The 13,056-nt window shown below is 36.5% G+C and overlaps 1 protein-coding gene across 1 annotated transcript in view; it reads left to right on the plus strand.

The window, feature by feature from the left end:
- Positions 1-13,056, plus strand: part of LOC113233888 — a 44,231-nt gene that overhangs the window by 12,953 nt on the left and 18,222 nt on the right. The window contains exons 2-6 of the mRNA XM_026469117.1: positions 194-328; positions 2,274-2,498; positions 5,954-6,076; positions 6,150-6,293; positions 8,206-8,320. Of these exons, the coding sequence (XP_026324902.1) occupies positions 227-328; positions 2,274-2,498; positions 5,954-6,076; positions 6,150-6,293; positions 8,206-8,320 (709 nt within the window). The 5' untranslated portion in view covers positions 194-226. The remainder of the gene's footprint in view (positions 1-193; positions 329-2,273; positions 2,499-5,953; positions 6,077-6,149; positions 6,294-8,205; positions 8,321-13,056) is intronic.

The following is a 13,056-nucleotide window of genomic DNA, read 5'->3' on the forward strand; positions in this document are numbered from 1 at the left end:
AACCTATTGCAATAAAACGGCAATTTCATACTTTAACCCCTAATAAATTCACACCACTATAACCGCTAATAGTATAAGCACTTAGGATGATACTTCCATGTGAGTCGCATTAAAAATTAGGAGCGAATGCGACCATGTTGAGTGTGTGAGTTATTATTATTAAAAATATATATAAGTTCTATCTTAATTTCAGGTTTATTCCGTGCTGCTTCTTGGCGCCACTGTAATGGGTCTGGTGGGCGCATACATGGCTGAAAACGCGTTTAAAGAAATCCGCATCATGGTTGAGGGTCCATTGGAACTAAGACTTGAAGATTTCAAAAGTAACGTAAGTTTTACAAAAATGCTTAAACATAGCTTTTTTGAATAATAATACTATAAAGAAGAGAAGAAATGAAACTATATATTTCGAAACTAAATCGCTTATATTTGTTTTTCCAAACATATCAACGTTTCGAGTTTTTTCCCAATTCTGCGTTTTTTCCCAACGTCATCTTAAAAGCCAACTGTCCTCATTTTACCATTTTTGGAGTACCCTTTGATAACCGTTTCCGTTTGTCAAAGGGAAGTATATCCAATGTCAAAACCAATGTTTGGCCAAATGTTTTATTGAATTATTCGCATGAATTGTAATGAAATGTATAAAAATATAGACAGTGAGAACAATCAAGTATTCATTAAAATGCGTCGCTGTGGCATTAAGGGGTTGCGGCAGTGGAAAAATGGAAATCAACCGAATGTTACATTGCACTTATGTTTTACTTATTGTTACATTACGGCATGTGTTATTTTACTTCCTATAAATCATACCATAGCCCAAATATCTCATGTAATTAGACTCATTTAAGTAGTTTATTCATAAGTCTTGCCGAATTTTGCTTTGGTTACTTTAGATTGCCTGTTTGTTAGTATATTTTGATGATTGTTGATAACGATTATTTTAAGATAGTGTTGTTCTAGAAAGCAAACATATTATCGATATTCTGTTATTAAAACAATTCACTACGAGGTTTTTATTATTACATTATTATTATTTTTAAAGTTTACCTACAAATGAAAAAAGAAAGAAAATGGTTGGAAATTATAGGACTGCCGAACATAAACATTGGGTCAAATACCATCTTCGTTTGTTCGCTCCATTTTGAAGTCGAATTTTAATAGAACTTTGAATGTAACTAGACTACATGATAATGCAATGCCATCGTTACATTTATTGGTAAATAACTTTATATTTAGTTTTGATTAAATTGGCGCATTACTTGCCCAGCAATAATAGCCTAGTATTAGTCATACTTTGATTACAGTAAACTATACAAATTTGCAAACATAAAAAACAGTTTCAACATTCAAGCCATACATTTGCATCTCGATATTGACTTATCTATGAGTAAGGTACAACACTAAATCCGCCATTTGTGGTGGACATTTTTAGTTTAGGTAGGGACGTCTATTCCGTAGATAGGGCAGCTCCTTTCCTTTATTTTTTTTCCGTCCTCTAAGGACACATCTCCTGATAAAACTATTTTCCATTTTTTTTTATTGCGACTACTGAATTAGTAACATACCGCACTAGAGTCATTCGTTCTTTTGTTTATTTGCTAATGAACTATTGCTATACATTTTCTTTTGCATCTTTGTCGTTTAATCGTCACCGTAAAAACAACGAAACAAAAAAGGTTTTTTTAGTTTCAATTTTTACATATTTCAAATTATATTAGTTATTATTTACGTATTCTTAATTACTCGCATGTATTGAACTGTATTAAAAATGTTCTCCTCACCTTTTTTCGATCATTTTTATATTTTAATATTTATTTATGTCATATATATCAATAGTTGGTTTTTATAATTTCTTTTTATCTCGTTTGTCGCGCTCAATTTTTACGTTTATAAAATTACTGTGCAGTTTTAAAACATTTTGAGAACTGTCAAAAGCTGCTTTGACCATGGCATGTTTGGTACTGCGATATTCTATGCAACCGTTGGTCGAAGCGCTGGCGAAGTGACAAAAATGTGACGTTAGCACCATGACTTCACTTTTTTGTCACCATTGCCATTGTTATCTAATTCTATTGTAATAAAATGTTTGAAATGGTGGTTTTATCACTCAAATTTGTGAGCTATATGTAGATATAATAGCTTTATCGCAGCGACACGCGACGCCGGCTGAATTAGGTAATACGTACGTTTTGAAAATGTCTCGGCTGCATGTTAGAAATACCGTGTGGCCTAGGACATGTAACAGGATATTTAGAACCTTGTTTTTTTTTCAGTATTTGTTTCTGTATCACAGCCTTAATGCAGCGGAAAGGTCCTATTTCCGTAGGACGGTATGGGGTACATTAAATTGGAACCCTTCACTTTCTCCCTGGGACCCCATCAAGTACCTAAACCATATGAGAAAATTGATTCACAACATGACAGAGGCAAATACGGACTTGTACAACATGGTTATCCCATTCCTGAGAACTTTCGATGATTTCTTCAGCGATCTAAAGGTACGTACTTAGCTGCTTTCTGTTTATTTCATAAAATTGTCAGTGGCAATATATATGTAACAGTGAGGAATAATTTATTTTAATACTGTGACCAACTAGCGAATGACCAACTAGGAATCTTTAAAAGTGTAATAACGATCGACCGTATAACGCCATTTGCTAAGCTACGGAAAGAAAAACCAAAGAAATACCTTAATAGATTCTAATGATATATACATTAAGTTTGTAAACTTGCATTGGCTGCCACCGACTCCAAAAATAACTGATTAGATATTGTAAAAATTTAAGTATTAATATATTCTTTAGTTAGTGGTAAGATAAAACTTCAAAGCACATAACGTCACACACAGAGGTTTTGTGTTCCGAGTGAATTTCGAAAAATATTGTGAAAAAAATTACAAAACAGTTAAATAATCAATAGTTCCCTGTGAAAAGATACTCCATCCTATTTTTTTTTTTGGGGAACAACTTTTACAATGTTTAAAGAGACAAAATGGTATTTTCAAACGTAAAATAACTAATCATTGACGTGCAAACAATGCGATGCTGTGCTTAGTACTGGAGCGAATTTGTATTCGCTTTTGATTTTGTATTTGCTTTGGTGGCTTCACTTTCGTGTTCGGCGCTCTCCACTGCCTATATTTTGTAATCTGAGCGTAACGAATTATCATCCTTTTAGTTAACAATAATTTGACATATAAACCAGAGCATAAGCAATTATTATAATAACATAAATTAACTCAAATATTTGTCTACGCCGAATAGCAGTATAAACTCTTCTAGTAAGAGGTGTGTTCCCTTCGACGTGCAGTGGCAGAAAGATGCGCTTGCTTGTGCCACTCTGGTATTTATGCCTGTCCGTAAACAAGCTTGGAATGGAATAGGGTAGCAAAATAACACGTGCGCACGCAGGTGCGTCTGCGCACGTATTTCCGTTTTGCACAAACAAGCGTATAGGTAATTAAGTTTTATCTAGGGATATTTATTTACAATAATATTGTCATAAAATTAGACAAAAATTCTTCGCACAATAACTATTCATTATAACTACAATTCCTACTTTATGAAAAAATAACAACTGACAGTCGATCATCCTGCAGAGAACGTGAGTCTATATAAATCCATAACTAAGCTATTCAATACACAAATAAAGCTAATCAACAATCAACAGATAATGATAATTATGAAAATCAGTAAATATTTTTATATACATGTGCACATTACATTTATATAACTTATAAAAGCCCTTATGACATTAATGTAAATACAATAAAAAAATATCATTTGGACATTTCCGTTCTCTAATTATTACTAGAATTCTTCCGTCCTTTAACACTATTAGGACCCTTCCATCCTGTACCATTACTAGGACCCTTCCGTCCTTGCCTACGTAAGAAGCCTTCTTTTATCTTACGCAGCTTATATAAAAACATACAACCTTGGTTATGCCAATATTGTATATGGAATAAGCCAAAAACAGGCAATATTACTACTCCTATGCGCTCTCAATCAGTGCCCTGGTTGAAATGAAAACTGTATAAAAAAAAAGACAATTCAAACAATATAACAATCAGAAAAAATATTCAGACTACAAAAACAATAGCTCACTACTAATTTCTGATGATAACAGTATTATTATCTGATGATATTAGTATAATATTATGTCACACAATAAAAGATAAAGCAGGATATAATCAACAGACAAGAAGAGAATCTCAAATACGGGTAAACATAGAGCACCTAGAAAAAATTCTAGATAAGAAATTTGAAATTAACAAACAAGATTTATTGCATGAGTTAAAACTACTATTATCCAAGAAATCACAAATACAATACTACAGCTTAAACTAGATACATTGGAATCAACTAATGGTCTGATTGCAGACCAAAAAGACCTGAAACAAGAAATAAGTAACATAAATATGTACATACAGGGCTTAGAAGCAGAAAATCGTGAACTAAAGACTCAGCTACAAGAAATACAAACTATAATGCAAGGCTTAGAAAGCACTATAACGAACCAAAAAGATTTGATAATTCCGATTATTCTAAAAAGTTAATTCTATACGGACTTCCCGAGAACTCTTGGGAAAATGATTATGAGTTACATGATCGAGTTATAGGCGTATTCTATAGAATGTCGTCGTCGTGTCGTCGGGTAAACCTTACCGGTTGTATTGAAGAGATTATAATATTAGGAAAGGGGCAGAGAAGACCACTAATAATTGAGCTACTTAGCAAACAAATGAAAAGATACATATTGGAAAATATACATCTATTCAATAACTCTGGACTAACTGTCCACAAATACCTTGATAGAAAATCGATAGAACTGCGAAAAAACACAAACTCAAACACTGATAAAAGCAAGAAAGGAAGGGGACCACGCTACTATATGAGATAATATTCTGATAATAAATGGACGAAAATATCAAGAACTCTTCGATCCCCAGGGCATTATCCCAAAAGAAATCTCGAACGAAACGCAGGAAAAATATATACGATATCAAAAGAGCTTTGAAACATCAAATGACGAAACTGACCGTAATGAATCGAAAGATGAGAAATTGAATCCAGTACCCGCAAAAACACCAAGACAAGGTCACAGTGTGGTTGCTTGTAATGAGGCTGGTTGCGCAACTGCTGTTTGGCTGCTAGAACACGCAGAACCGGACAGCAAGGTGGACTTCGAATATCATCGTCCGGTCTCTGTATAGTTGCCTGTGTGCATGCTCGCAGGCACTCGAAGGTATTGACACGCTCTCGCAGGCGCTCCACGCGTTCGCACGCACACGCCCTTCTTTAACCAAAAGTTCTCTGCATACATTTCGCTGCACTGTAATCAGGTATCCGTGTTCCTAGCATTTAGTTAGCGTTTATTTATCAATATTAACCTCGATATGATGAGTTACAAATTTACGTTTTCATATTTTTAAAACAAAACCTAAAATCCCTAAAAACTTGGTTTTAGGAATAAAACCACCCGGAACCCGGTTTTTAGCTAAGGATAAAAAAACCGGGCTCCAAAATGGACGGTTTGCATGTCCTATCTCTGACCTTAATTGAGGTCACGGAACAACATACACATAGGTAAAACGCGTATCCGGAACGCAGTATTGCTCACATTAGCAGAAATAGGTGAGGTGGCAGTACTTCACTGGACGACCTATTTCAAAAGGAGCCCTACTGTTACAAACTTATTACACCTAGGATGCGGATATTGCAGTGACAACGCATTGAAAAGTACACTATATCACACAATTTGAAGTCTCTATCTTTCAACACTAAGGCAAGTTTTAATGCAAAACTCTGTTTTAATTCGATTGCTGAAGACTTTATTGTTTATTTCCACAGACACTAATTTCCTTCGACTGTACACACTCATCAGGACGTGTGTTCTGCACAATACTGTAACGCTCTCTGGCTGGTATACAATATGGTACATAATTTTTCAGAAAAAAATGACGATACAGAGAAACATACAACCGTTTATTATGGCTTTTTGGGGATTTCAAATATCCTTGCCTTGCAGCTTGTTGCTCTTCAGATACTTAAGAATGCGAGTTTACGGATATCGTGTAAGTACGATAATATTTTATGAGATACATTGCGTAGCCTGAATATGTTTTAATTCCATAACTCTTTTTGCAGCTACCAACATGTATGCTGCTGATATTTTCCTGGATGGCTGCCGCTGTATTTGCGCCGCTAGCAGTAGGCGTTAGTGACTTCTGCATGGATCCAACCTTCAACTTTTACCACAGAAGTCCGTTTCTTAAAGGCCTAAAAGACGAAGTTTCGTAACACTTTTTATATATTTTTTTATAAATTAGACGATCAAATGCAAAAAGCAGCCAAGTAACGCCCTTTTTACAAAATTACTCTAAATTCCGCATTCAAAATTTATTCATAATAAATTGTACATTTATATCAATAATCTCAGTACAGGCGTCGAAACTTGTCTAGTCATATCTCAACGGTAGAATTCAGAAAGTAGACATAAATGGTGTGACTTCTTTGGGTTCTCCGGTAAAAATGGGTGTTCCGCAGAGCTCAATACTTGGGCATTTCTTATTTTTGATTTATATTAATGATCTGCCATTCTTTGTTAAGGACCATTGCGAAATAGTGTTGTTTGCTGGTGACACATCCTTGATTTTGAAAACAGACAGACATGACATTAACTATGACCATATTAATGATACCCTCTCTAAGGTAGTTTATTGGTTTAATGCTAAATTCAAATTCAAATTCAAATTCAAAATAATCTTTATTTCATAGGTAAGCATTATTACACTTGAAATCGTCACAATGGTTAAACTCTACCGCTCATTCGTAAGGCAGATTCCCCTGAGAAGAATGAGCAAGAAACTCTAGGGGTTGCTCTTTGTAAATAACATTTACAATATTTTTTTATTTGAAACATCAGATTGAGACTACCTCCATGAGCTAAACGGGTTACTACCACGGATTTTTGTCATCCAAGTACGCAGAAGTTGTATAATAACCTTTAGTATAAAGTTTTTGTTTCACTATAGTTTTAAACCTCGTGAAAGGCAAATTTTGTATATCAACCGGAATCTTGTTATAGAAGCGTATACATTGCCCCTTAAATGATTGTTTGACTTTGTGAAGACGACTATCAAGAAAAGCTAGTTTATTTTTATTCCTCGTATTAATGTTATGTCTGTCACTATTTTTCATAAAGAAATTACTATTCCTTTTAACATAAATTATATTTTCATAAATGTATTGTGAGGCTAGTGTAAGAATGTTAATTTCCTTAAACTTATCTCTCAAAGATACTTTGGGGCCCAGATTGTAAATTGCCCTAACTGCACGTTTCTGCAGGACAAAGATTCTATTGATATCGGCGGCATTACCCCAAAGCAAAATGCCGTATGTCATTAGACTGTGAAAGTAGCTGAAGTAAACCAATCTAGCGGTTTTGACGTCTGACAATTTATTGCTTAATGCCAGGAAAACAAAATGTGTTAAATTTGAATTACCTAACATAAAATCGACTAGTCCAAGCATAGAAATAAAAGGAGAAAAGTTAGACTTTGTTAATAAAGTAGTCTTCTTGGGAGTGACCTTAGATAGTAAACTTCAATGGTTTCCACATATATCTTCCCTGGCCAGCAGATTAAGCTCCGCTGAATACGCAATCCGCAGAATACGTGAGCTCACCGATGTTAGTACTGCTAGACTGTTTACTTTAGTTACTATATTTTTCTTTGAAGTTTTAATCAGTTTGAAAGCTAGTCTTTAATTTTGCAAAGTGGTCCCACATTTTAGACAACTAGGACATTGTATCTCTAGTATTATTTATAGTCACTGCATTACAACAAGAATGATAGATAGGCATCGATTGCATTATGTATAACAATCACGAATACCTAAGAACTCTATAACCCTAACATATTCTACGTACGGCGACAGCGTCACTGCCAAACATCAAAAGCGTTGCTTTGCTGAAGGGTAGATCTTGTAATAAATACTGTGGTCAATTTCAAATTAATGACCTTATGAACAATCATTTTTAAAGTCGTTTTACGGTATAAACTAATTTTGCTATTATTTTTAATAAGTTTTCTTTCATTCTAAAGGTGCACAGTGTTTCCACAAATAAATCAATAAATTGTGAACAGTTCCATATTTTCCGTTTACATACATTCCGTTCTAACTCTAACTTACATTTTTGCAGGTAGTGAAGTACTACATATCGTGCAAGGGTGGAAAGGCCGTCGATTTCTTATATTCTTGGGAAATGGCATTCTTGCAAAACAAAACATTCGAACTCTATTACTATTGTAATACTTGTATGTTTTTTTCTAAATAATTAGACGATATCCGATATTAATCATCTTACTGCCTTTGTGGCTGAACGGTTACCATACTAGACTGCCAAGCAGGTCTTGGGTTCGATTCCCGGGCCGGGAGAAATATTTGGCCTATATATATTTCATTCGTGAGTTTGGGTGTAATTTGTGGTTGTCTATGTGTCTGTCCATGGCACCCGTGATACAGAGTTTCTTAGTGCAGGACTACGAGTGTGTACGTTATTATTATATATAAAAAAGCTACAAGTTCTTACTCACTGATAGAAATAGAACGCATACTTGCCGATATGGCGGAAAAAAATGTTTATACCGTTGTACGCGGATAGGCTCCAAAGCAAAGAATCAAATATGAGAGGACCTGAATAAGGTAATATGAAAGAGTGATCAACGGCCTGCAAAAACTATAATACATGGGGGGGGATTTGTGCACTTTCATGATATACACCCTGGTCAATTTCCGCGGGAAGTAAAAAATGTCCGAAATTCAAATAAGCAAGATGGCCACGCCATACAAATTTCAAAGCCTCGTATCACGGAAACTATTAGAGATATGTAGGAGATGCTCGAAGGAATGTCATTGAGGGTAGCACTGGTCAACTGCCTAAGTTATAAAAAAATCAAGATGGCGATTTCAAAATGGCGGCCGAAGAAAAACTTTCTTCGATTCGGCTGACAATTGGCATGCGAGGGTCTTTAGGAATCCTTAATCATAATTTTAGATTCGACTGAAAATTGGCATGTGAAGGCCACTAAAAATAATTAGGACGGAGCGGATAATAATTTGTGCTCAAAATTTCTTTTTCGCTATTTTCAAATATGGCCTTCATAGAAGAATTCGTTGGCGGCAGAAAAAAAAATGCTCAGATCCCTTTGAAAATTGGCACATGGGGGACTAAATTATTATCAAGGAGTGCTTGATAATAATTTGTGATCAAAATTAGTTTTTCGCCATTTTTAAATATGGCCGCCATACAAACTCTTTTAGCGGCAGATAAAAATTTGCACTAATTCGATTGAAAATGGACATGTCGGGGTCTTTATAAGTGTTTAATAATAATTAGCGGTTAAAATTTATTTTTCACCATTTTTCAATATGGCTACCATACAAACTTTTTTGGCAATAAATACAAATTTCTTCTAATTCCACTGAAAATGACATGTAATCGTAATTTGGAGTAAAAATTTTGTTTCCTCTATTTTTCGATATAGCCATAATTTATTTACGTGACTTGCTTTGTTCGGACTGAAAATTAGCACGAAAAGATTTCTAAGATTGTTTGATAATAATTAGTAGTCATAATATATTTTTGTAATTTTTAAATATGACCGCCATTAAAGAGCAATTAATTTGTTTTTTAAACAAAGTCCTAAGTGCCGAGGCCGCAGGCCGAGGTCCGCGGAGGGAGAAGCCCGAAGCGTCCGCACGCCTTCGTATGGAGTTAATTATATACGGAGGCGTAATAGATTACGAGTACAAGATCTCACAATTGTAAAAATGTAAGGCATACTTGTACCGATGTAGTGGAAATGAGATACTTATTATAGCGTTGTTGTATCTCAACCATATCTGTTAGATTCCATTTTCTTGAAAGCTATGCCAAAGATAAGTATTTAGGGGGGAAAATGCCAAACTACTGCCGAATTTCCTGTACTATGAATACCAAAACAACGACAATCCAGAATACTTATACCAAAACCAACTTAGAAATGTTCGTTTCTTAAATTGGCCTCCTGATCAAGCGCCCAAAGTACTAACTGCTGAGCTACCGAAGAGCATGAGCACACCCCGTAAACTGAACCCGACCACGCGCCGCAGGCCGAGCCCGACCCCACCGTAGGTGCGGTACAGGGCTCGTTATATATATTATTATCAATCGAAAGCGAATAACAAAATTTGTACATCGCACATTAAAATAACAACTTTCATTTATTTATTAGGTAAACCAACAGCTTTAAACCAAATGGTAATATAACAACTAAAGTCTAATAATAGATTTTTTATTTTTTTTTAATAAAATGTAGGCGCGCATTTGACCTCCATCTCACCTGATGGAAAGTGACGATGAGGTCGACGATGGAGTATGCACACCTAAATAATGCCTATTCACTCTCGCCTTGAAAAGGTCCAAGTTATAACGTTCAGGAAACAAGCCCGCAGGCAGGGAATTCCACTCCATAGCCGTTCGCCATATAAATGTAGAAACGTAACGCTTCGTGCGAATCTTTGGAATTTCCACAACATAGGGGTGGAACCCAAGCCTACGCCTAGTCCCCCGGTGATGGAAAGGGGTAGGCGGAATTAAATCGTGTAATTCCATCGCACTTTCTCCGTGATATATCCTGTCAAATACCGATAAGCAGGCAACAGCGGCGGTGTTCAAGGCTCTGCAGCTTCGCCTCCACTGATTCCGAGTCACCTATAAGCCTCTTGGCACGGTTGTCAATTGAATCCAAAGTGGCCAGTTGATATGTCGCAGAGCCATCCCAAAGCAGTACTCCATGCACGATCGGACTTGTGCTTGGTACAGCTGAAGCAACGGTCCCGGTGTAAAGTAACGCCTCACCCTGGAAACGATCCCAAGCTTCCTTGCTGCATTTTTGGCCATGGATTCAATGTATCTGCCGAAGTTCAAATTGGACGACAGGTCCATTCCAAGTAGCTGGAGACAATCGGCTATCGGTATGGATATATCACGAAAAATTGGAGTCAGCTCAAAGAGAATCTGTTTTGTGGTGAATAGACACGCCTGCGTTTTGGTAGCGTTAAATTTGACAAGATTGGCATTACCCCAATCGGAGACTGCCTAGAGTGTCAAATCTAAACGGCTAACCATGGACTCTCGACAAGACTGGATTTCCTCTCCACTGACCCTTGCATTGGTCAAGTACCTATCTACAACTGTGCTGTCATCAACATACGCAAAGGTACGTGGAATTAACATATCATTGATATGCAGCAGAAAGAGAGTTGCAGACAGTACGGAACCTTGAGAAACTATCTATCTATCGCCATCTATCGCCATATGTTCGGAAGAGTAGTCTTCTAAGACCACTCGAATCGAACGTACGCTCAAGAAATCCGAGATCCTATTGCAAAGGTCAGTGGGAAGCCCATAAGAGGGAAGCTTACTTAGAAGGTTTGCGTGGCAGACCCAGTCAAAGCCCCTACTCAATGTCAATAAAAATATTCAACGAGCTTCCACTCATGATCCGGAAGGAGGATAAATATTCAACGTTTGTTAATAAATTAAAATCGTTCCTAATACATAACTGTTATTATAATTTAAATGAATATTTTAACGACAAACAAAAAATAATAAGTGAATTAAATTTGACTAATAAATAATAAATCTTTACTAACTTTAACAAATCTTGACTAATTTTAACTAATCTTGACTAATTTTTACAAATCATGACCAATTTTAATAACTATGGGTACTTTTAATACGTATGATTAATTTTAATAACTAAGAATAATTTTTAATAACCTAATTTTAATACTTATGACTAATTTCGAGTCATTTCCAATATAAAGCCTCAGCCTACCTCTTATTGTTACCCCATAAATTGGGTTCATATGTGGAACTTTTTTAGTTTTAAGACCTCGTACATATACCATATGAATACAATGAATAAATGAAATGAAAGGGTTTAGAAATGTCCAAAGACACTGCAAGTGCTTCGCCCTGCTGTTCTATAGCCTCGCTCCATATGTGACAGGTATACACAAGAAAATCCCCAGTAGATTGCCCTCGTCGGAATCCGTACTGGCGATCACTGAGGAGGTCGTTGTCTTCAAGGTACGATAGGAGACGCTTGTTGAGTACACGTTCCATAGTCTTGCAGAGTATGGAAGTGACTGAGATAGGTCTATAGTTGACAGGGTCAGCTCTGCTTCCCTTTTTAGATACAGGTTGCACGTTTGCAAGCTTCCACGACCTGGGAACTACATCGGTCTCAAGTGAGAGGCGGTACAGGCGTGTGAGAACAGGAAACAACTCAGGCGCACAGTTACGCAGGACTATTGCTGGAATTCCATCTGGCCCGCTAGCTTTATTCACGTCTCGATTTCGCAGAGTTCTAAGTACCTCTTTTTGGCGTATGCGAACTGGCGCCATAGTGCAGCCAGCCTGAGTTAAAGTAGGTGGTAGGGTCCCTGCAGCATCTAGACGTGAACTTTCTGCAAACAGTGAGGCAAAGAGATTCGCCTTCTCTTCCGCAGTATGAGCTAGCGAGCCATCCGGCCTCAGCAGAGGTGGCAAAGATAGGCGACAAAAGTTAGATTCGACCGCTTTGGCCAGGGTCCAAAAGGATTTGCTGCCTGCTGGATAAGAGGCAAGCTTGACCCCTATGCGGCGCACATGGTCGAACTTGGCCCTACGTAACATGCTTTTGCACTTCTTGGCGGCCTTATTAAACTCTGCCAAACTCTGCCATATTTAATACAAAACGTTAACATGTTCTGCCGCAATGAAAATGAAGTGTGACTATAGTCTCACACAAACAAAAATCGACAACACTAGCTTATTTTTACAAATACACAGATACAACACACATTCATGTCATGTTCGTACACAGAGTAGGCCTATAAAAAAATCGATTCTCATGAATATGCTAGAGACGGAAAGTGATCGACGTGATGGTGTCGATATGTATTACGTACTGGTTAATCATCATCATCATCTGCTGATGATTATTAACCTACCGTAGTCCAA

The sequence above is a fragment of the Hyposmocoma kahamanoa genome, unplaced genomic scaffold, assembly GCF_003589595.1.
Source record: "Hyposmocoma kahamanoa isolate Upper Pololo Valley unplaced genomic scaffold, ASM358959v1 80, whole genome shotgun sequence".
Classification (NCBI taxonomy): Eukaryota; Metazoa; Arthropoda; class Insecta; order Lepidoptera; family Cosmopterigidae; genus Hyposmocoma; species Hyposmocoma kahamanoa.